The sequence below is a fragment of the Enhydra lutris genome, unplaced genomic scaffold (genome assembly GCF_002288905.1).
Source record: "Enhydra lutris kenyoni isolate GAN:26980312 unplaced genomic scaffold, ASM228890v2 scaffoldscaffold5, whole genome shotgun sequence".
NCBI lineage: Eukaryota > Metazoa > Chordata > Mammalia > Carnivora > Mustelidae > Enhydra > Enhydra lutris.
The window spans coordinates 672714-697602 of NW_019154089.1; the positions used below are offsets into that span (position 1 = coordinate 672714).

Here is a 24889-nt window from a genome sequence, read left to right on the forward strand (position 1 = left end):
CCACAATGGAACCAAACTAAATATCATTAACAGATCACAAGAAAATCTTCAAACGTTTAGGAACACACATGAAAATAACCTATGGGTCAAAGAGGAAGTCTAAAGTGAAATTTTAAAAAATACATGGAACTAAATGAAAATGAAATATAACACATAAAAAATTTTTTAGAAGATTTTATTTGAGAGAGAGAAAGAAAATATGGGCAGGGGAAGGGGAAAGGGAGAGGGAGAAGAAACCTCCCTCTTAAGCAGGAAGCCCAACATGCGGCTCAATCCCAGGACCCTGAGATCACAACCTGAGCCAAAAGCAGATGCTTACCCAACTCAGCCACCCAGGCGCCCCAACATAATAAAATTTCTAAGACACAACTAAAGTAGTACTGAGAGGGAAACTGATAGAACAAAGTGCAAACAATTAGAAGAGAGAAAAATCAGGGCGCCTGGGTGGCTCAGTGGGTTAAGCCACTGCCTTCGGCTCAGGTCATGATCTCAGGGTCCTGGGATCGAGTCCCGCGTCGGGCTCTCTGCTCAGCAGGGAGCCTGCTTCCCTCTCTCTCTCTCTCTCTCTCTCTGCCTGCCTCTCCGTCTACTTGTGATCTCTCTCTGTCAAATAAATAAATAAAATCTTAAAAAAAAAAAAAAAGAGAGAGAGAAAAATCAATAATCTAAGCTCACATTTCAAAAGCTTAGAAAAGGAAGTACAAAACACACCCAAAGGACGAGAAGGAAGGAAATTATAAAGAACAGAGCACGATTATAATACTCAGTGGTGAAAAACTGAAAGCTTTCCCCTAAAATCAGGAAGAAGTCAAGGATGCCCACTCTCACCACTTTTATTCAACATAGTACTGGAAGTCCTAACCACAGCAATCAAACAAAAGAAAGGAATAAAAGGCATCCAGATTAGTAAGGAAGAAGTAAAATCTTCACTATTTGCAGACGACATGACACAGGCAGAGAGCCTGATGCAGGGCTTGATCCCATCTGGGTTCACAGATGATATGTAGGAAACCCTAAAGACTACACACATAAAAAACTGTTAGAACTTATAAATGAATTCAGCAAAACAGCAGGATATAAAGTTAACACACGGAAATCAGTTGCATTTCAATACGGAAATTAGTTGCATTTCAACACATAACAATGAACAATATGAAAAGTTATTAGAAAAACAATTCCATTTATAACAGCATCAAAAAGAATAAAATATTTAGGAATTCATCAAGGAAGTAAAATACTTATACAAGGAAAACTACAAAACACTGCTAGAAGAAATTAAAGAAGATATACAAAAGTGGAAATACATTTCATTTTTATGGACTGGAAGCCTTAATAATGTTAAGATGTCAATATTACCAAAAGCAATCTACAGATTCAATGCAATTCCCATAAAAAGCCCAATGGTGGTTTTTGCAGAAAATATAAAGGCCCATCCTAAAATTCATATGGATTCTAAAGGGACCCCAAAAACCATCTTGGAAAAAGAGATTAAAGCAGGAGGACTCACACTTCCTGATTCCAAAACATATACAAAGCCACAGTAATCACAGTATTTACTACTAGCATAAAGACAGACATAGACAAAAGGAATAGAAGAGAGATCTCAGAAATAAACCCTTCCATATATGGTCAATGATTTTTGACCAGGATGTCAAGACCATTCAATAAGGAAATAACAGTCTTTTTAACAAATGATGCTGGGAAAACTGTTCATCACATGCAAAAAAATGAAGTTCGACCCTTACCTAAGACCATATACAAAAATTAACTTAAAAGGGCTCAAAAACCTAAAACTATAAAACTCTTGAAAGAAAACATAGGACAAAAGCTTCATGACATTGGATTTATCCATGATTTCTTGGATATGATACCAAAGGCACAGGCAACAAAAGAAAAAAATAAATCGAATTTCATGAAATTAAACAGTTTTATATATAAAAGGACACTACCAACAGAGTAAAAAGGCAACCCATGGAATGGGAGAAAATATTTGGGTATATTTGTAAAGGGTACAAGAGATTCATATCCAAAATATATAAAGAACTCCTAAAACTCAAAAGCGAAAACAACCAACCTGATTCAAGAAGGGGCAAAGGATCTAAATAGACATTTCAACAAAGAAGATATATAAATGGCCAATAAGTACATGAAAAGATGCTCAACATCACTAATCATTAGGGAAATGCACATCAAAACTACAATGAGATACTACCTCACAACCGTTAGGATGGCTACTACCAAAAAGCCCCAGAAAATAACAAGTGTTGGGGAGAATATACAGAAATTGGAACCCTTGTACATTGTGAAAATGGAAAAATGGAAAAACCACTGTGGAAGGACAGTATGGTAGCAATTCCTCAAAAAATTAAAAATAGAAATACCATATGATCAAGCAATACCACTTCTGGGTATATACCTGAAAGAACTAAAAAGAGGGACTTGAACAGTAGGATATTCACAATAGCTAATGCATGGAAGCAACCCAAGTGTCCAACAAAGGATGAGTGAATAAGCAAAAATGTGTTATATACATACAATAAAATATTACACATAATTAAAAATGTAAGGAAATTCTGACATATGCTACAACATGGATAAATCTTAAGAACACTATGTAAGTGAAATAACGCAGTCAAAAAGACAAATCCTATATGATTCCTCTTCTTTTAATTAATTAATTAATTTTGTATTGCTCTTAAATGAGATAGAGTAATCAAAATCATAGACAGAAAGTAGAATGGTGATTGCCAGGGGTTGGGGAGAATAGGGAATGGGAAGTTGTTATTTAATGGGTACAGGGTTTCCGTTTTATAAGATGAAATGAGTTACGGAGATGGATGGTGATGACGGTTATATAACATTACAAATGTATTTAATACACTGAACTATACATGAAAAATGCATAAGATGGCAAACTTTGTTATGTGTTTTTTATCATAATAAAAAAAATTGGGAAGAAAATAAAAGTCTCTCAGTATGTTGGAAATGGCGGAGCCAAGCCTGCCTTTTGTACTGTTTCCTACATTGGCAGATTTACTATCAGGAGTTAAACAAGCCAGGGTACCTGGGTGGCTGAGTTGGGTAAGCATCTGCCTTTGGCTCAGGTCATCTCAGGGTCCTGGGATCCAGCTCCGAGGTAGGCTTCCTGTCCAGCAGGGAGTCTGATTCTCCCTTTCCCTCTGCCCCTCCCCCTGTTCATGCTCTCTCTCCCTCTCTCTCTCTCAAATAAATAAAATCTTTCAAAAAAAATTATTAAAAAAAAAAAAGTTAAACCAGCCTCCTCCAGCCATCCAAGATGCTGAAAGGAAAGAAGGCTAAGGGGAAGAAAGTGGCCCCGGCTCCTGCTATCGTGAAGAAGCAGAAAGTCAAGAAGGTGGTCAATCCTGCTTAAGAAAAGGCCCAAGAGGGGCGCCTGGGTGGCTCAGTGGGTTAAAGCCTCTGCTTTCGGCTCAGGTCACGGTCCCAGGGTCCTGGGATCGAGCCCCACATTGAGAGCCTGCCTCTCTCTCCGCCTGCCTCTCTGCCTACGTGTGATCTGTCTGTCAAATAAATAAAATCTTTAAAAAAAAAAAGAAAGAAAGAAAGAAAGAAAGAAAAGGCCCAAGAATTTTGGCATCAGATAGGACATCCAGCCCCAAAGGGACCTCATCTTCTTTGTCAAATGGTGCCACTTTATCTGCCTGTAGCAGCAAAAAACTATTTTCTATAAATGCCTGAAAGTGCCTACCACAATTAACCAGCTCACCCAGGTCTTGGACCACCAAATAGCTACTCAACTGCTTAAGCTGGCCCACAAATACACACCACAGACAAAGCAACACAAGGAGAGACTGTTGACACGGGCTGAGAAGAAAGCTGTTGGCAAAGGGAATGTCCCCACCAAGAGGCCGCCTACCCTTCAAGCTGGGCTTAATAATGTCACCACCTTAGGGGAAAATAAGAAGGCTCGGATGGCAGTGACTGCACATGATGTGGATCCCACTGAGTTGGATCCCACTGAGTTGGTTATCCTCGTGCCTGCCCTGAGTGATAAGATGGGGATTTCCTACTTCATCATCAGGGGGAAGGGCAGGCTAAGGTGTCTGATCCACAGGAAGACCTTCACCACTGTCTCCTTCACACAGGTTAACTCAGAAGACAGAGGAGCTCTGGCTAAGCTGGCAGAAGCTATTAGGACCAATTAAAATGACAGATATGATGAGATCCACTGTCATTGGGGAGGCAAGGTCCTAGGTCCAAACTCAGTGTTTCACATTGCCAAGTTGGAAAAAACAAAGGCTAAAGGACCGGCCGCCAAACAGGGCTAAATGTATGCTGTTGAATTCTCTGTACATAAAAGCAATAAAAAGTTTTATTTAAAAAAAAAAAAAAAACAGGGATGCCTGGGTGGCTCAGTCATTAAGCATCTGCCTTTGGCTCAGGTCATGATCTCAGAGTCCTGACATCGAGTCCCACATCCGTTCCCTGCTCAGTGGGGAGCTTGGTTTTCCCTCTGCCTACCTCCTCCTGCCTGTGCTCTCTCTCTCTTTCTCCCCCTCTGTTTGACAAATAAATAAAATCTTTAAAACAAAATAAGAACAAACGTGAAACAAAACATTGCTTTTCAATGTTATCGCAAATGAGTGCAATTTAAAATTACCATGCAAGCCTCCATTAATGCAGTGTGCATCTCATCTGTTTTGTGCTCTTGGTCCGCACCAGCATCAAGCAGAAAGCGAACCATATCCAAATGGCCTTAAAAAAAAAAAAAAAAAAAAAGAACATGAATTTTTAAACTATATTTCTAAAGAACTGAGTATTAATTTAATACATTAAGTATTAAAATAGGGAATCATTTTCTTTCAGGTATCTACACAAAAATTTATGAGAACTTATTTTTCATTCAATAAAGGAATGACAGTTTTACAAAGCCAATCCAAAATAATAAGCACGCTCTCACCAAGGTATCTAGGTTTTAAAGATTGAATTAGTAGAAAGCACATAACAAGTTAAGTAAAGCGGTAATACTTATTCTTTGATTTAATCTATAAAAACTATCAAACTATAAATCAAAACACTGAAATCAATTAGAATGCCAGGTAAAATACTTTTGGATCATATTTTTCATAAAAACAGCATTAAAATAATGACCATAAACTCACTGTGGCAATGAGCAGGCACAGAAAACTCCAGTCAAAATAATTTCAACTCTCTGGATACATTAAATATATAAAAAGCCTTAACAGTCAGTAAGAAAAAGACAAACACTCCAGTAGAAAAATGGATGAAGGACATGAAATGGTTATTAAAAAAGAAATGTAAATGAATACTAAACTGAAAAAGAATATTAAACCTTCCTATTAAACAAAAGCAAACTAAAATGATACACCATTTTTTATTATCAAAATGGCAAATATTAAAAAGAATGGTAATACCCAGTGTTGGTGAGGGTGTAGGGTGGGACAAAGGGCACTCTCAAACACTGCTGGTGGGAGTGTAAATTGGTTCAACCTTTCTAGAAGGCAATTTGGCAATATGTATCAAAAGCCTTAAAAATGTCCATACCCTTTGACCCAGCAATTCCACTTCCAGGAATTTATCCTAAGGAAATAATCAGAGATTAGGCAAAGATGTCTGCACAAGGATGTTATTACAGTGTTTTTAATAATAGTGAAAACTGGGAACAATTCAAGTGTCCAACAATAGGCAATTATGGTACATCCATTTGATGTATTTGCAGAGACTCCTAGTTCCCTACTCAATACCACAGAATAGTCTTCCTTAATAACAGAACTCTGGTTTTTATCTGAGTGGCAACTAACTAAAAGAGTACATTTCCCAGCTTTCCTTGTTATATGTAGCCAATGAGATACAAGCAGGAGCTATAAGGCAGAACGTCTAAAAAGATTTCTTAAAAGTAGCTTACTGATGTGGAAGGCACTCCCCTTTTTGCCCTTACCCTCTCTGTCCTCCCTACAATGTAGATTGTTGGGGCTCTAGCTACCATCTTGGATTACAGGTAAATTTGAGGATAGAAACGACACAGTAGGAAGGTAGAAGAGAAAAACAGAATTCTGAGATCTTGATAGCAGTGCAACAGCTATACTAGTTCTAGACAGCTTACACCCTTGGACTTGATTTATATATTTAAAGAAAAAGTCTTCTCTTTTGTTTAAATCATTACTAATTTAGGTTTCATGACACATGCAGCCATACCCACTCCTAGCAGAAATAGTGAAATACTATGTGACCATCAAAAGTTGTGTTATAAAAATATTTATTGAGATGGGAAATGTTCATGATATATTGCTAAATAAAATAAGCAGATTATAAAACAGTTAGGTATGGTTGTTTAGTTTAAATATATATGTTTGTTTTATATATGCTTAAAAAACACACTGGAAACATACTAAAATACTGCTTACATGCTTTAATCTTTAGGTAGTAATAATATATGTCATTGTAAAATTTCTTTTCCTTATGCTTTTCTTGTTTTTGAGGTTTTCTGTTTAAACTGTGATTACTACTATTACTTGAGTGTGTATTGTTTTTGAAATAAAGGTTGGAAAAAATCATATAAAATGAAAGTTATTAAAAAATGAAAACCCTCTAAATCTGTGCTATGAGTTTTTGTTGACTTCATAGCTACCTGAATAAATCTGAATTAAAATAATAAAGAAAAATACACTGTGAAATTTATACTTCACAAAATATAGGCTAAAATGGGCTTTCTATATAATCTCTTACAAGTTACATAATTTGACAGCACAGGGAAAATATAAGTAATATAAAATTAATTCAAATACTCAAATATTTAAATACTCAAGGTTGTTATGAAAAAAATTGTAAATATTCACATATAGAGAGAGTACCTTTGTAGCACGCAAGGGTAAGAGCACTTTCTTTGAATTCATTAGAATGAGTGTTGATGCCTGCCCCATGATCCAGAAGAACTCTAGCAACTTCCACATGACCTGCACTGGCAGCTTCCATTAAGGGGGTATGTCCATTTTCATTATGATCTTCTATATTTGCACCTTCATTAAGTAGCACTTTCACAATGTCAACAAATCCTCCAGCACAGGCATAAGTTAGTGCAGTATTTCCTAACAAAGAACAAAAAGATACACAGAATTATGATAAAATGGATAAAATTATAACTATGCTATACTCTAGTTCTAGCTCTTCAATTCCCTTACATAAACCACTAGAACTATCATCTTACATTTTTTTGGTTCTATTGGTTAAGAGCATCATCTTAATTTTCTTACTAATTAAAAGATTTATTAAACAGGCGCCTGGGTGGCTCAGCTGGTTAAATGTCTGCCTTTGGCTCAGGTCATGATCTCCAGGTCCCGGGATGGAGCCTCACGTTGGGCTTCACGCTCAGCGGGGAATCTGCTTCTTTCTCTCTCTCTTTCCCTTTGCCCTATCCCCAGCTCAGTCTCTCACTCTCTCTTTCTCAAATAAATAAGTAAATAAAATCTTTTAAAAAAAATAAAAGATTTGTTATAAACAGGCCAACTGGGGCGGCTGGGTGGCTCAGTGGGTTAGGCCTCTGACTTCCGCTCCAGTCATGGTCTCTGGGTCCTGGGGCTCTCTGCTCGAAGGGGAGCCTGCTTCCCCCCCCCTCCGCCTGCCTCTCTGCCTGCTTGTGATCTCTCTCTCTGTCAAACAATAAATAAAAATCTTTATAAAAAAAACAAAAACAAAACAGGCCAATTTACTTATATTCCCATTAGTTTAAAGATATGTGTCAGAAGGAAAATGTAGCTAAAACAATGAATAGTCTTATGAATAAGTCTGCATAAAAGAAAAGGTAAGAGAAAATTAAGAAATGGATATACATAGAAAGAAAATGTTGAGGATTTCTAGACTGTAAAGTATCAAAAGAAAAAGGAGTAATTTTGAATGATACACTAGAATATTTTAAATAAAAATATACTGAAAGGGATTTTTCAAGATGACACTTCATTTTATTTGACAGCCTAATAAAGTAGGAAGATATAAATCCCCCTCAGCGTAAGTCCTTCAAAAGAAACATTTCTTTAAAAAGGTCATTATCCAGGGCGCCTGGGTGGCTCAGTAAGCTAAGCAGCTGCCTTGGGCTCAGGTCATGGTCTTAGAATCGAGCCTCATGTCAGGTTCCCTGCTCAGTGAACAGCCTGCTTCTCCCTCTCCTTCTGCCTGCCGCTCTGCCTACTTGTGCTCTCTCTCTCTGTCTCTCTGTCAAATAAATAAATAAAATAAAATAAAAAAATAAAAGGTCATTATTCCATTATTGGCGTGCCACCTATTTCTTTCCTGATTTTGTTTTGAGGATTTTTATTTATTAGAGAAGATAAGGGAGATAGTTTACTACCTAATAGTAAGGCACTGAAGAAGATTATTTTAAAGATTCAGCAAGAAAAGTAACATTCCAGAATCCAATGTGTTTAGAATTCAATTATTCAACCATTTTACACATTATACATGTTACTATCATTACAAGTAAGACAAAATGGTCAGCAAAATAGTCTACAGTTCCTTCCAGGAAGCCTTGCTCACTTACATTTAATATTCACTTAAAGGTGTAGAACAATGACATAGCTTTCATTATGTAAATTTTTTAAAAATCATGTTGTTGCCTCACTAAATCCAAGTAATCTTACTACTAAAACTATACCTATAACTCATGACACATGACCAAGGCTCCTTCTATGTGTCTGCGAGGTATAAATAACTAAAAGAACACCTCTTACTAGAATAGCTTTCATTCTGCCACAAGAGTATCTTAGTAGTAAATGGATTCAGTATGCCCGACATGAAAAACCCCACAGGGTAAATACTCTCAGGTTAATCTATAATCTAAAGTTAAGGAATTTGAATTTAAATGAGATAAAGAATTTTAAGACATACAGTTCCTAATTTTGCCTCTTATGGCAAAAAAGAAACTGTCTCCAGCAGAAAAACTGACAATCTTGGCCAAACGGAGTCTCAGTCTTTTGAAGATACCAAATTAATTTAGATTTTACTCATTTCTAATCAATGGCTAAGATTTTTCTGTAGGTTTACAACTGATTTTTCCAGTCGTAAAAATCAAATTTTTATCTCTTAGGTTATAATTAATTATATCAATTTATTTTCCTCAAATTAACACATAATTTCTACTTACCTGTTGCTGACTGGGAGTTGACATCTGCATCATGAAGAAGTAATAATTTCACAATATCTAAATAACCTCCACTAGATGCTGCCATTAGAGGAGTTATGTCTCCTTTATTCCCTCGATCTTCAACATTAGCATGCATAGCAAGCAATACCTTTAAAACACATTACACAGAGAGAGAACAGTCAGTTCTTACTATTAATAGTATTTCTAGAGAAATAAATGCATAAATGCAACAGAAAATGTTAACCGCTCTTGTCAAAGAATATGTGTTATGCTTGGGATTATTCAGCAAGAGAACAGAACTATACTACCAAGACAGAAACTAACTGGTAAACACATGGTTATTTCTCAATATTACTACAACAGACAGAAAAAATTAAAAGAATTGAGATAATCTGGATGAAATGACAATAAATCACTACTTTCCATTATAGCTGTATATTATTTCTAAAGACAAGCTGAAGATATTACTATTACTTTTATGTGTTTCTTATTCGTTAGGAACAGTTTTGAGTAAATGGCAGGAAAATGCACCTTGCCCAGTTACACGTGTAGGCAACAAAATTAATTATGTACCAGGTTCCACTTTACCTACTGCCCAAAAGGAAGGAATCTGGCCTCTAACAACTTCTTTGATTAGTAATAAAAATAAAACATCAAAAACCTTCCCATAATTTCAATCACTAAAGATAAGTTCTGCTTACTTGTGCTAATTCATAATACCCTGCTGAACAAGCCAAACACAGCAGACTTTCTCCTTCTTCTGTATGTTCATTTACACTTCTGCCTTCATCTAGCAATTTACGAACTGCATTCACATCCCCATCTGAACAAGCTTCTGCCAGACTACGACTGAAAACAAAACCATCAACAATTAACCAACAAAGAAAGACTCAGAATCCTATGCTAATAAACTATATTAAATACAAAGTCTTAAACAGAAAAATGTTGATACAGTAAGAAAAAAAACTTGTATGAACATTTTGTGTGTTTGTAATACTAATTATTTGTGGAGGCCAGCCAAGCCAGAAAGGCAATAAACTGAATATGAAAATAGCTGTCATTTTTATTTTCCAAAATGTTCTAACATTTTATCATATTAATTTTCAAGTAAAGTCTTAAAAACTATTAGATGCACAAGTTTTTAAACTCAATCAATGCAATAATTCCTAAAGATACCTGGGATATAACTCCACGGCTTAAAATTTTATTTGGTAACAGAAGATGTGACCTACTGCACAATGGTTAACAAAACTGATAAATCTCAAACTTTAATGTGCATACAAATCACCATGTTTCCTGTTAAAATGTAGAATCTGACTCAGTAGTTCTGAGGTGAGGTCTGGGATTCTGCATTTCTGACAAGCTCTAAAGTGATGCTGATGCTGCTGATTATGGACCATATCTCCGTAACCTGCATCTGGATTAGTGCATTAGTAACCCATTTCATTTATTATTTACTCAAGCAGTCAGCTTCCAGTTTACTACTATCATCTTTAGAACAAGTAACTTCCTTAGAAAGAGGAATACAATCTTACTCACTTTGGATTTCTTACAGAGTCTAGTACAGTACATGCCATGAGAATACTCGATGAATATGAGTGGAATACAAGAATAAAAATACAGTCTCTGTTTTTATTTCTATGTAACATATATACATTTATGTATCCACTTAAAATATAATACCCATTCTAATATCCGCTTAGCGAAAGTTATAATCCCGTCCAAAAGACAGAATTAACCCAAAGCTGCTACTTCCCCAAATTCCACTCAAGAAAATGTTTGATACCCAGAAAAAGTCATTATACGCATACGTGTCTACTTGTCCTGCACTGTGGCTGTTTTCTGCTCTCATCCGTGTCAGTGCAGCAGCAGCTTCATCTAATGCACAGCTTACTGAGGACGTCAGTCTCCGCAACACCTCAGGATCTGCAAAAGCTTTACCGTCAGCAGTCGACAATTTGCCAATGCCTTCAGTGTGCGTCAATCAGGTAGTGCAGGGGAAGAAAAAACAAAAAAGTGCAAATTGTAGTTACATTACTAAACACTATTATTTAGGGGAAAAAACAGCATAGTCTCCATAGAGAAGGCTGACAATCAGAATATAAGGTTGATAATAATTTTGCCATTAATGTCAAAAGGCCACCGCATCTTCACAAGGCACATAATATTAATCTGTCCCATACCTAACTCCAAATATAACGTAACATGATGCTCACTGAGGTAAATGAATGAAAGTTCTTTCAAAATATATAGTCATACTATAGGATCTCTAGTGGAAGATCATATTTATACTATTTTCAGTAATAATGAAGTGAGTAGTCAGCATTAATACAACAAACAATCCAACAATTTCTCCCTTTGGTTTAATAGCCACCTAGAACCATCTTCTAGGATAACAGTGTAAATTAAAATAAGTTCATTCTAATATTCATTATGTGGTTATGATGTACATGCACTAGAGAGACAAAAAGGGATGAGGCACAGTTTCTGTCCTTGCACAGCTCAGGCTAGAAGGACTATTACATGTCTAAGTTGCCAATTAAACTTTTTCTCTAGATTCAGTGAGGAATCGGTGACAACTGTAACGGAAAATTTCAATGATAATATCACTGCCTGATCACTGCTGAAAATGAGAGAAAAATAATCAATAAAATTTTGGAAAACAACAAGAAAAACAAGAAGGGAAAACGTGCCCAATAAGATATAAAATGTATTATGATGCCAGGCAAATTATAAAATATCATACTTACACAGAAACAGATAATTATAATATCAAGGATATACAATAGAGACCAAAAAAGACCCTAGATCATTTGTGAATTCAATATGTATAGATGTGCAATTTCAAATCAAAGGAGATGGGAGGGCTTATTTCAAAAACACTGTTCAAAAATTGGTTACCATTTGAAAATTAAGTAATATCTCTAATTCACAGCATTCACAAAAATAAATACCAGGTAGACTGAAGGTTTAAATGTTAAAAACAAACACACACTGAAAAATACTATCATAGTATGTAGTGGTTTGTTTTTTTTTCTGTAAAGATTTTATTTACTTATTTGACAGAGATCAAAAATAGGCAGAGAGGCAGGCAGAGAGAGGAGGAAGCAGGCTCCCTGCTGAGCAGAGAGTCTGATGCGGTGCTCAATCCCAGGTCCCTGAGATCATGACCTGAGCCGAAGGCAGAGGCTTTAACCCACTGAGCCACCCAGATGCCCTATGTAGTGTTTTTCTAATGTGAATATTGGAGAGATTTTTCTAAGCATGAGACAAATTCCAAAAGCCAGGAAATAAAAATTAGTACATGTGATATGAAACATTTCTAATTTCAGTAAAATTTTCCATGTAATTAAGCACAACATAAAATTAAGGCAAAATAAAAAATGAAAATAACCAATACCCAATAAACTTATTATCATTTATAGAGTATGATGCAACTTACTGATATTAAAGGAACACAAACTATGAAACTGACAAAAAAATTGACTGAGGAGTAAGGCCCTCTGAAACTCATTGACAGGAATGTATATTGGTATAAAGTTGGCAGTGTCATGGCAAATTTGACAAGTTATCAAAATTTTAGATGTAAACATCCTTTGACACAGTGATACCACTTTCTAATACTTTGTCCTATGAAGACACATGCACAAATAAAAAAAGCTACATATGAATATAAACTACAACAATATTTGTGATATTGGAAAAGAGGAAATAATCTAAGTATCTCTCAATAAGGAACTGGTAAAATAAATTATGGTACATCTAAGCAAGAGAATATTTTATTTTATCTTTTAAAAGAAAGAGAAAGATTGGGCTGCCTGGGTGGCTCAGTCAGTTGAGCATTCAACTCTTGGTTTCAGCTTGGGTCATGATCTCCAGGTCCCCATGCCGGGCTCTGTGCTGGGTGTGGAGCCTGCCTGAGATTCTCTCTCTCCCTCTCCCTGTGCCCACTGCCTCCCCCACTCTAAAAAAGTATATATATAAATAAAGAAAGGAAGAAAGGAGGATTATAGAAAGATGCTCATAATAATGTAAAAAAAAAGGGAAGTTATATTATGTGCAATATGACCCTATGTATATTTAAACATATACATTAAAGCTACAAAGGAAAAAGTCTGGATATATATGTAAACCTTGACAGTGGGAAGGTTTTATTATCTACTTAATATATATCATATTCCCTTAGTTATTTCTAATTGTATTAAATTATAACTTAGAAAATAATTTTAAAATTCTTCTTGAAATAGCTTTAATCTTTTTTTCCTAAAGTTTACTTACTTAAATATCTGTATACCCAACATGGAGCTCAAACTCACAATCCTGAGATCGAGAGTCACATGTTCTTCCAACTGAACTGACTTTTGGAATCTGTCTCATGCTTGGAAAAGTCTCCCCTACATTCACATTAGAAAAACACAACAGCCAGGCACCCCTGAAATAATTTTAGTTCTTAATTTTCTCTAAGAATATCAAGGAGACCTGGAGAATAATGATTTAAATTTGACAATTTAAACTCATATGTAGTTGGATAGAATATTCTGTCTACAGAAACTGTCAGATAAATTTTAAGATTTATTTATTTATTTTAGAGAGAAACAGAGACGGAGAGAGAGGGAGGGAGCACGAGTTGGGGGACGGGCAGAGGGAAAGAATCTTACGCAGCCTCCCTGCTGAATGCTGAAAGAAAGAAAAGAGCCCTTTATGAGAAATCATGAGGTGCCCAGAAAAAAAGAAAAAAAGAAAAATGAGTTTAAAACCCTTAATTAGGGATTAAGGAGTGATACTCACAACATGAGTGAAGTGTGAGCCTGAACCAGAGAGTAAAAACGTACCACTACCTGTAAACAAAGCTTGATTTAGGAAAGAAAAGGAAAGCAGAGAAGACTAGGAGAAGAGAGATGTCTTTTCTCCACATTTCTCTCTCTGCTCTAAGCCAAATAATTCAAGGTTCCAAAGCAAAGCAAAAACAAAACAAAGCAAAACAAATAAAGAATCCAAAATTAGAGGGTGGTCATGACACTGCCATTCAGAAATCTTATACAGTATATCCCTATATCACAAGTAGGAGATGCACTGGAAATCCAGACTCTAAAGGAAGGACATTCAATGTTATTACAAATGTGATCTTTATACCTTTCTTTAAAAAATTACTAGTTCTGCTTCAGTTTAAACGGTCTTATTCTGTTGTGTCTAATTTTAAGTTTCTATCAGTTCCAAAATGACACAGTAGGTAGACTAAAAGTCAATCTGCTACAAATTATACCTATACTTTACCGTAACAGGACAAAGTTGAAGGAATAACAAAAGACGACATCAAGTAAGCTCATTCTTAACATTTATGTCTTTCCAAGAGTAATATAAAAAATGCTCAATTTATTTTAGCTCTTATTTGTCCCAGTCATTATTTGGTCAAATGAATACTGTTTTTCTTCAGTCACCATGAAATGTGCCAAAAGGCTGCTGTGATTTTTCTGCATACTTATCTTTAATATCATGTTTATTAAAGTACTCAGAAACTGGGGGCACACAGTTGGCTCAGTCAGAAAAGTATGTGACTCTTGATCTCTGTATTTTGAGTTTCAGCCTCACATTGTATGTAGAGATTACTTAAATAAATAAACATTAAAATTTTTTTTAATTAGGGGCACCTAGGTGGCTCAGTGGGTTAAAGCCTCTGCCTTTGGCTCGGGTCATGATCCCAGCGTCCTGGGATCGAGCCCCGCATCGGGCTCTCTGCTCCTCGGGGAGCCTGCTTCCTCCTCTCTCTCTGCCTGCCTCTCTGCCTGCTTGTGATCTCTGTCAAATAAATAAATAAAATCTTTAAAAAAAAATTTTTTTAATTAAAAAAAAATACTCAGAAACCAAAGTTTCTATACTTTTTAAAAAAGGATTTTATTTATTTGTCAGAGAGAGAGCACAGCAGGGGGAGTGCCAGGCAGAGAGAGAAGCAGACTCCCTGAGGAGGGAGGGAGCTTCATGTGGGGTTCCATCCCAGGACCCTGGGATCATGACCTGAGGTGAAGGCAGATACTTAACAGACTGAGCCACCCAGGAGACCCAAAATTTTCTATACTTTAAAAACCTTCCTTTTTTTTTTTTTAATTTAATTTTTTCGGTGTTCCAAGATTCACTGTTTGTGCACCATACCCAGTATTCCATGCAATACATGCCCTCCTTAATACCCACCACCAGGATCACCCATCCCAACCTCTCCCTTCCAAAACCCTCAGTTTGTTTCTGAGAGTCCACAGTCTCTCATGCTTCGTCTCCCACTCCAATTCCTTTACTTTTTTTTTCCTTCTCCTAATGTCCTCCATGTTATTCCTTATGCTCCATAAGTAAGTGAAACCTTTCTGTAAGGCACTTGGGTGGATCAGTTGGTTGAACGTCTGACTCTTGGTTTTGGCTTAGGTCATGATCTTGCAGTTGCAGGACTGAGCTCTGCACTCAGTGTGGAGTCTATTCAGATTTTTCTTCCCTCTCCTTCTGCCTGTCCCCATTCGTGCACACTCTCTCTCACTCTCTCAAACGAATAAAGAAAATCTTAAAAAAAATTTTTATTTTGAATTTTACTTTGAATTTTTAAAAATATTTTATTTATTTATTTGACAGACAGAGATCACAAGTAGGCAGAGAGGCAGGCAGAGAGAGAGAGAGAGAGAGGAGGAAGCAGGCTCCCCACTGAGCAGAGAGCCCGATGTGGGGCTTGATCCCAGGACCCTGGGATTATGACCTGAGCCGAAGGCAGAGGCTTTAACCCACTGAGCCACCCAGGTGCCCCTATTTTTGAATTTTCTGCATTTAAATGGCTTTAATATAGGATAAGGTTATGTATATGGCACTCTAACAAGCTTTTAGGCACTACTTTATTTTTTAATTTTTGGGCACTATTTTCAAAAATAACCTACACATTCTTCTAGACTAAATTCTTACATGTAGGGCACCTGGGTGGCCCAATGAGTTAAGCAGCTGCCTTTGGCTCAGGTCATGATCATGTGGCCCTGGGATCAAGCCCTGAGAGGGGCCCCTGCTCAGCAGGGAGTCTGCTTCTCCCCTACCAGTACCCCTCCCCCTGCTTGTGGCTCTCAAACAAATAAATAAGCCTTCAAAAAATTGTTTTAAATAAATTCTTACATGTATTTAATATGCACATATATTTATGCTAGATAAGTAACTAAAAGGAGTAACATACAAAATGAACATATCTCAAAAGCAATATACAGAAAAAAAGAAAAGCAATATACAAAAATTAGAAAAAGTAAACTTCCTTCTTAAAACAATTTTAGTTGATAAAAGCCTTTCATTACAGTGGAATTGAAACCTGGTACAACAAATAATATGCATGTTGTACAATACAAAACAGTGATGAGTATATATTATTGAGAAAGTATGCTTATCACAGATTTTTCTGTTTTCTTGTTCTATGATAGAACAAGAAGTTGATATAAAGCTTGGTATATTTCAGTCTAATTTTGTGTCCAATTTTTATTTGTCTTCTAAGAAAAAAATAGCAATTTATAATTAAGTTACCCCTAGATGAAAGTGAATATGTAAATAAGCACATGCAGAATACCCAAATCAGTTAAGATCAAAGATTCATAATCTGATGAATTTATCTCCCACATTTATAATGTAATTGGTAATAGGTTAAGTTTTCCTTAATAACCAGCTGATAATCTAAGACCTTAAATACAGTGCTGAGCCCTAGAATCATCCATTGAAAACTTTCAACTAAGAATTTTTGAAATATGAAACGTGAACATTTTCTTTAGGAAATACAAAACATAATATATCTTAAGAGTTCAAATTTCATATAATGTCATAGTTTTGGGGTAATTTTATACAGCTTTGTATAGATATCTAGACTTTTAAAGAAATGAAAATAAGAAAACCAGAAATAAATTACCTGCTGCTTCCAGCAACGCTTCTAATCGTGCCTGTGTCTCTGGATCCACAGTACGTAAGTCTGCTCCTTCTGCAGTGCTCGATAAGAATATCTCTGATGTTGTTTTAAGTACTGGGTTATCCAGATCTTCTTGGTCCAAAATAAATGATTCGACCTGTTTATGAATTAAAAATGTAATAGCCATGAAACTGATCTCAATATTGGTAGTATAACTGCAATTTAAGATAATATGATTTCTGATTTGGAATTTAAGTATAAGCAGATAAATTACTGTAGAAATACGGGGTTGTGGGAAGGGACTTTGAAGGAGCCTCATATCTTCAGACATGACTACAGTGTAACTCAGAGACAGCAGATTCCAGTTTCCTGAAGAACACTGTATCTTCTGTGCCTAGCATGGAGCTTGACAAGCAGTTTTTGTTTTTCTCTTTTTAATGAAACAAGTACAAGAACATAGTCCCTGGAAAGATCTAAATAGGACTAAATGGTAAAAAGACTAGATAGCATGGATAGGTCAGTAAGGCTCCATTTTTCCTCTTTTAATCGATTTACTAAATTCTGATTCTTAAAAGAAAATAAGATTTAATACACTGCCAAATATCTGTAAACCTATAGATAAGAAAGCTCCATGAAGTTAAGAAACACACCTGTTTGTTCATTGCTTTGTCCTCTGGGCTGAAGAATACCTCATATACAGTAGGTATTGAATTCACATTTGTTGAAATGAATGAATAGAATAAGCAAAAGCAACTTATGAAAATAAACATGTAACCCTCTAATTTCAAATCAACTTAATTCTAAAATGAATTTTCTTAACAAAATATGTACAAATTTTCAGGGAAGCAATTTGGAAATGTGTTTCAAAATGCTTTAAAAGGCTCATGCCCTTTGATTCAGTAATTCCATTTTAAGGAATCTATCCTAGAGCTACCCTATGACCCAGCTATCGCACTACTGGGTATTCACCCTAAAGATACAAATGGAGTGATCCAAAGGGGCACATGCAACCCAATGTTGACAGCAGCAATGTCCACAATAACCAAACTATGGAAAGAACCTAATATCCATCAACAGATGAATGGATAAAGAAGATGTGGTATATATATACAATTGAAATACTATGCAGCCATCAAAAAAAACCACGCCAAAATCTTGCCATTTGCAATGACGAGGATAGAACTAGAGGGTATTATGCTAAGAGAAATAACTCAGTCAGAGAAAGAATTATTATATGATCTCTCTGATATGAGGATTTGAGAGGCAGGGCAGGGGGTCATGGGTGGAAGGGAAGGAAAAAATGAAACAAGATGGGATTGGGAAGGTGACAAAACCGTAAGAGACTCTTAATCTTAGGAAACAAATGGAGGGTTGCTGAGGGGTGGGGGAGGGAGGAATAGGGTGGCTGGGTTATGAACACTGGGGAAGGTATGTGCTATGGTAAGTGCTGTGAATTGTGTAAGACTGATGATGATTCACAGACCTGTACCCCTGAAGCAAATAATAAATTATATGTTAATAAAATAAATAAATAAAATTGTAAAAAGGTATCTGAAAGCAAGACAAAAATATGCAAGGATGGTCACTGCACATTAATTCAAATTCCAAAAATGAGAGGGGAAAAAACTACAATTGGTAATTTGGTAAATACATTCTGTCCATTCACAGGATGGACTACCATGCAGTCATTAAAAACAGTGTTTCTGAAGCAAATTTGGTGACGTGAGAAAGTATTCGTAAAGTGAAATGAAAATCACAAGATTCAAAATAGTATGATCGGGACGCCTGGGTGGCTCAGTTGGTTGGACGACTGCCTTCGGCTCAGGTCATGATCCTGGAGTCCCGGGATCGAGTCCCGCATCGGGCTCCCGGCTACGCGGGGAGTCTGCTTCTCTCTCTGACCTTCTCCTTGCTCATGCTCTCTCTCACTATCTCTCTCTCAAATAAATAAATAAAATCTTTAAAAAAAAAAATAGTATGATCTTTATTTTGCTAAAAGTATATATATATGTATGTAACATGAACATGACTATTATGTATATAATGCTGAGTATGTATTTATGCACCCAGATAGGTCTACAATATGTAAATACATAGATTTACATTTGAATATAAAAATACATTTATATTTGGAGACAGAAAAAAAGGAACAGAAAGGTTAAGTACTTTTCCAAGGCCACACAGCTAATAAATGACAAAGATTGTTTTCAAACCCCACCACAAAGCTACACAGTCTATGCTCTTAACTACTAGGCAATGCTACTTCAGAGGGCCACAGTATTTGGACGACATTATTTGGCATATCTGGTTAGTTTGTCATCAGTTTCATAATGGTCACTAAATAAACATCCTAAGAAAGACAGTAAAGTTAAAATGATTAGGATACATTTTATTACCTAGTGAAGTACTAAAATTTTACAAAATAAAGCTTTAACTTCACAACTAACACTGAAACACGTTACTATGCTGCAATACAGTTTCTTTAATATGTAATTACAAAGATGCCATTCTAGATCCATTCCAAGATAAATGTATCCTATCAGTTGTTAAATGATATGAAAATATAACTGTTTGTAATAAAAATCTTCTCACAGGCCCAAGAAATTATTAGGTGTTTGCAAATAAGTATACTTGCCAGTTGTAAGGACAGATAAAACCATCATGCCAAATTCTGGAATTTTTTTTATTACAGATGGTATATCAAAGTTAACATTTCTGGGACACCTGGGTGGCTCGGTCAGTTAAGCATCTGCCTTGGGCTCAGGTCATGATCCCAGGGTCCTGGCTTCAGAGTCCCACACTGGACTCCCTGCTCAGCGGGAAGCCTGCTTCTCCCTCACCCTTTCGCTCTCCGTGCTTGCTCTCTCTCGCTCTCTCTGACAAATAAATAAGTAAAATCTTTAGAAGATTTTAAAGACAGAGAGAGAGCGAGCAAGCACATGCATGAGCAGAGTGAAGGACAGAGGGAGAAACAGACTCCCTGCCAAACAGGGAGCCCAATGTGGGGGTGAATCCTAGGACTCCTAGCTGAAGGCAGCCACTTAATCAAGTGAGCCACCCAGGTGCACCCCCTACCTTTTTAAAAGATTTTATTTATTTATTTATTTATTTATTTATTTGAGACAGAGAGAGAATAAACAAAATCTTCAGAAAAAAAAAGTTAACATTTCTATTTTATAAAAAGCATTCGCTTAATGTGGTATTAAACATATTTTGGAGACAAATACAGATTTGCACTGTGTTAACGCTTTAAAAATCCAAGTTAAGGATTCTCTATTCTCGCTTATTCACTTTCCGAATACCTTCTTAAGTCCTGATTTTTTTTTTTTTTTTTTAAAGATTTTATTTATTTGTCAGAGAGAGAGTACACACAAGCAGGCAGAGAGGCAGGCAGAGAGAGAGGAGGAAGCAGGCTCCCTGCCGAGCAAGGAGCCCGATGCGGGACTCGATCCCAGGACCCCAGGATCATGACCTGAGCCGAAGGCAGTGGCTTAACCCACTGAGCCACCCAGGCGTCCCATTAAGTCCTGATTTTTTTAAAAGATTTTATTTATTTATTTGAAAGAGAGAACACTACAGAGAGAGAGAAGGCATGCACACCCGAGTAGGGGGGCAAGTAGGGCGGAGTGGCAGAGAGACAGGGAGAAACAAATTCCCTGCTGAGCAGGGAGCCTGATGTGGGGCTCGATTCCAGGACCCTGGGATCCTTACCTGAGCCCAAGGCAGAGGCTTAATCTACTGAGCCACCCAGGCACCCTGAAGTCCTGTTTTATATGAAGCACCTCAACAGTATGAAAATGTGGCAGAAGATGTAAGTCAAAGGCAACATGGCTATCACAAAAGGCTTCAAAGAGAAATAAAAAGTACAGTAATAGCAGTAATATTAGTGTCACACATTCCCAAGCAGCACCTTCCCAAGTGTTTGGGAAGAATCAAGTTTGGAAAAAAACACAAAATAGAGGTATGTCCCTTCCAATGGCTTGTAACTTCTCTCTAAAATTTAAAATTCATAAGACAGTTTATCCAGTTTAATTCTCCTACATCTTAAAATGCATGTAAATTCAAGTTTCAGTAAGGCAACATGACATAATGGAAAGAATAACTGAACTACAGCTCAGGAGAATTAGGTTGAAGTGTCAGTTTCACCAGGCACTAGGTGTGACATTAAGCATGTCACTTTCTGCCTTTCTGATGTTCCATTTCTTCCTCAATAAATAAAGAAAACACCTGCCCCACCTATCTTACAGTGCTATGATGATGAAATAAGGTAAAATAATTTGAAAATAATAAAACACTATATGAATGTAAATCTTGAATATTGTATATTGTAAATATGAATATTAATGTAATTCTTAGAATATTAGAATATTAATTCTGTGTAATTACAACTCTTTTGTCCTGTCCCTCATCACAGTGTTTTATCTTCTGTGCCCTTTCGAACTGAACGAATGATATTTATTGAGAATCTCACATGATACATTTTCATCAGAATTCACTTAAATTCTTTTTTAAAATTTTTTTCCAGTTTCATTAAGATATAACTGACATACAACATTACATGAGTTTAAGGTGTACTAACATAATGATTTCGTATATGTATGCACTGTGAAATGACCACCACAGAAAGTTTAATTAAAATCTACCATTTCATAGTTATAATTTTTTTTTTCTTGTCATGATCACTTCAATTTTCAAGTGTAGTTTTAGGCATTTTATATTTAAGTTCTGACCCAAAAGATCAAATTTTAGGAGCACCCCGCTGTCTCAGTCAGAGGAATGTGCAACTCTTGATCTCAGGGTCGTGAGTTTAAGCTCCACGTGGGAAGCAGAGATAACTCAAATAAATAAAACTTAAAAATAAATAAATGAATAATAAAAGGATCAAATTTTAAATAACTACAACACTTGTGGGAAAATCTCAAGTTTCCCAGAATGAGTTGTAATTATACATAACTATACACGCAGATGATCTGAATTCAATTAGATATGCCAAAAAGCACGTAACTCTAATTAAATCCTTTGTCCTACCCTCTCTAAAATTTTAAAAGCCTGCCTCAATGTGGAATCAACAAAAGGACAAAATATCCAGTTATGTCTATTACCCAGGGAATATTTGGCAGTTCGTAAATTTTGGCAATTCATAATATCTTATGGCAGTTCATAAATATCTTACCTGGTAAACCTGTTAGAAGACATATTTTTATAATTCAGATTGCAATAGCATTACCTTAACCAGCCAACATGGAAACCATTTACAACAACACGGAAATACTAAAATTAGACCAATTCTGTATATGTAACATAAAAGTCTTGGTGATACAGTCCAAAAAAAAAAAATCTGGAAAATGTGTAAGTCTGAAATAATGTTATATCCAATTAAATTAGTCTCTATCATATAAATGAATATAGAAGCCCAGAAGTATCTTACATAAAGCTAAAGGATCACAGAAATGTCCTTACTGCCCAATGATAATTATATAACTCTCAATCAAGCAGCTACACTGAGCAGCAAACAGAAAACATTCACCTATAGTGGTACTGTTTTTGCCAATGACAAGAAAGTTTATCTTAAGTCTTAAAGATTGCAGATTTTTTTTTCCTATCTCCTGATTAGGTTCAAAAACAAAAGGTGGAAGAAAAAAGATAAGAGGGAATCTGGCCCCCCCAAAATATTCTTTTATAGGTAATCTTTTCTAAATGCTATAGGCAAAACACTTAATGTCTTCCATCTCAAAAGTCTTTCCTCACCCTTCCTTCTTTAAAAAGACATGAGTAGGGGCACCTGGATGGCTCAATGGGTTGAGCCTCTGCTTTTGGCTTGGGTCATGCATGATCTCAGGGTCCTGGGATGGAGCATCGATCTCTCTGTTCAGCAGGGAGCCTGCTTCAACACGCCCGCACCCCCGCCCTGCCTCTCTGCCCGCTTCTGTCCTGTCAAATACATAAATAAAATCTTAAAAAAAAAAAAAAAAGACATGAGTATATGATAATTGTTTTTCTCTGACTTATTTTGATCTCACTGATATGAGGAATTTGAGAAATAAGACAGAGGATCATAGGGGAAGGGAGGGAAAAATGAAAGGAGGAAACCAGAGAGGGAGACAAACCATAAGAAACTCTTAACCTTAGGCAACAAACAGGTTGCAGAGTGGAGGGGGGTTGGGAGGGATGAGGTGGCTGGACAATGGACACTGGAGCAGGTATGTGCTATAGCGAGTGCTGTGACTTGTGTAAGACTGATGAATCAGACCTGTAACTCTGAAACAAATAATACATTATATGTTTTATTTTTTTAAAGATTTTATTTATTTATTAGACAGAGAGAGAGAGAGACAGTGAGAGAGGGAACAGGGAGCCAGATGCAGGGGAGCCAGATGCAGGGCTGGATCCATCCAGACCAGAGCCGAAAGCAGACACCTAACTGACTGAGCCACCTAGGCACCATAATACATTATATGTTAATAAAAAAAAATAAGTATAGTAGCTTCAACTAGAATTTAAACAAAGTGGGGGCAGGGCAGAAAAGGGGAACAAACATTTTCTCCTATTTTTTATCCCATTTACATTTCAGAAATGAACAACTGAATGACAACAGTTACTAGGAAGACTAACCACAGACTCAACTACTGCCATCTTAAAAAACAAAGTCAGATACCTGGCCAAAATCTAGTTAGAAAAATCATTTATTAACTAAGCTATGCTTTAGCCAAAACTTAATTCCACTAAAAAACAACAACAAAACCCCACGCAATTTCTATCAAGTGTAAGTAAGCAGTGTTGTAATTAAAACATTAACAATATTAATATGTTTTAAGTCTTAAAAAAGAAAAACAATAATACCTCAACTATATATTTGTCAATAACCAACTGCTACTTTCTATAAGGTATATTTCTAGAAATAGCAATTGCTAGTAAGTTAGTAAAAAAGGAACATGTATATTATATATATTTGTTTATATATTCTCCAGTCATTTTGTCATCTCATGCAACAAGCAAATAACTACCAAGCTCTCAAATATAAGTTGAAAATACATTTATACAGAACACCTTTTAACCTAACAATGAATTATGAAACTTTTATTTTAAACATGTTAAATAAATTCGTATTTTGAGCTGGGGACTAAAATATTAGTAGCCACAAATTTTGTGTCTGCCAAACTTTAAGAATAATCATCACTCCCATGAATTCCAACTGGACCTATGAGAAGGGTAAATGTTTTATACTACCTCCTCTCACAAACTTTCAAAAATAAAGCTCCCATGGGGTGCCTGGGTGGCTCAGTGGATGGGTCATGATCCCATGGTCCTGAGGTGGAGCCCAGCATTGGGCTCTCTGCTCGGCGGGGAGCCTGCTTTCCCCTCCCTCTCTGCCTGCCTCTCTGCCTACTTGTGATCTCTGTCAGTCAAATAAATAAATAAAATCTTTGGGAAAAAAAAAAAATAAAGCTCCCTTAAGAGACTCAGATTTGAGGAGCTCCTGGCTGGCTCAGTCAGAGGAGTGTGTGGCTCTTGATCTTCAGGTTGTGAGTTCAGGTTTCACGTTGGGTATAGAGATTACTAAAAAATAAATAAATTTATTAAAGAAGTCTCTTGAAAAAGAAAAGAGATTCAGATTTCATAATTTAAAATGGAAATCTACATAAAACATTGTAAACATTGGAAACATTTTTAAAAAAATTATTTGCTGTATCTTTTCTCTTTTGTACAACTTATATTTGGATAGACCAGTATGTCTTACTTTTACCCACTCAAAGTAAGCCCTCTAAGTCAGAATCAGCATTTATACCATTTTAGAATGTAGGTGGTTTATGATCGATCTCTACTTGGAAGAGCAAAAATTATGGATCAGTGTT

The 24889-nt window shown here is 36.1% G+C and overlaps 1 protein-coding gene and 1 pseudogene across 5 annotated transcripts in view; one reads left to right on the forward strand and one right to left on the reverse strand.

The window, feature by feature from the left end:
* The window catches only part of LOC111140800 (ankyrin repeat and KH domain containing 1), a 122042-nt gene that overhangs the window by 76111 nt on the left and 21042 nt on the right, over window positions 1-24889 (reverse strand). For 4 of the 5 annotated variants that reach the window (XM_022492979.1, XM_022492978.1, XM_022492980.1 and 1 more), the window contains exons 2-7: window positions 17040-17193; window positions 10945-11101; window positions 9835-9982; window positions 9134-9281; window positions 6852-7085; window positions 4640-4734 (exon numbers count right to left, since the gene is read on the reverse strand). In XM_022492979.1, the coding sequence (XP_022348687.1) occupies window positions 4640-4734; window positions 6852-7085; window positions 9134-9281; window positions 9835-9982; window positions 10945-11101; window positions 17040-17193 (936 nt within the window). The remainder of the gene's footprint in view (window positions 1-4639; window positions 4735-6851; window positions 7086-9133; window positions 9282-9834; window positions 9983-10944; window positions 11102-17039; window positions 17194-24889) is intronic. The other variant, XM_022492981.1, reaches the window with a different exon arrangement.
* On the forward strand, window positions 3296-4307 carry LOC111140841 (annotated as a pseudogene).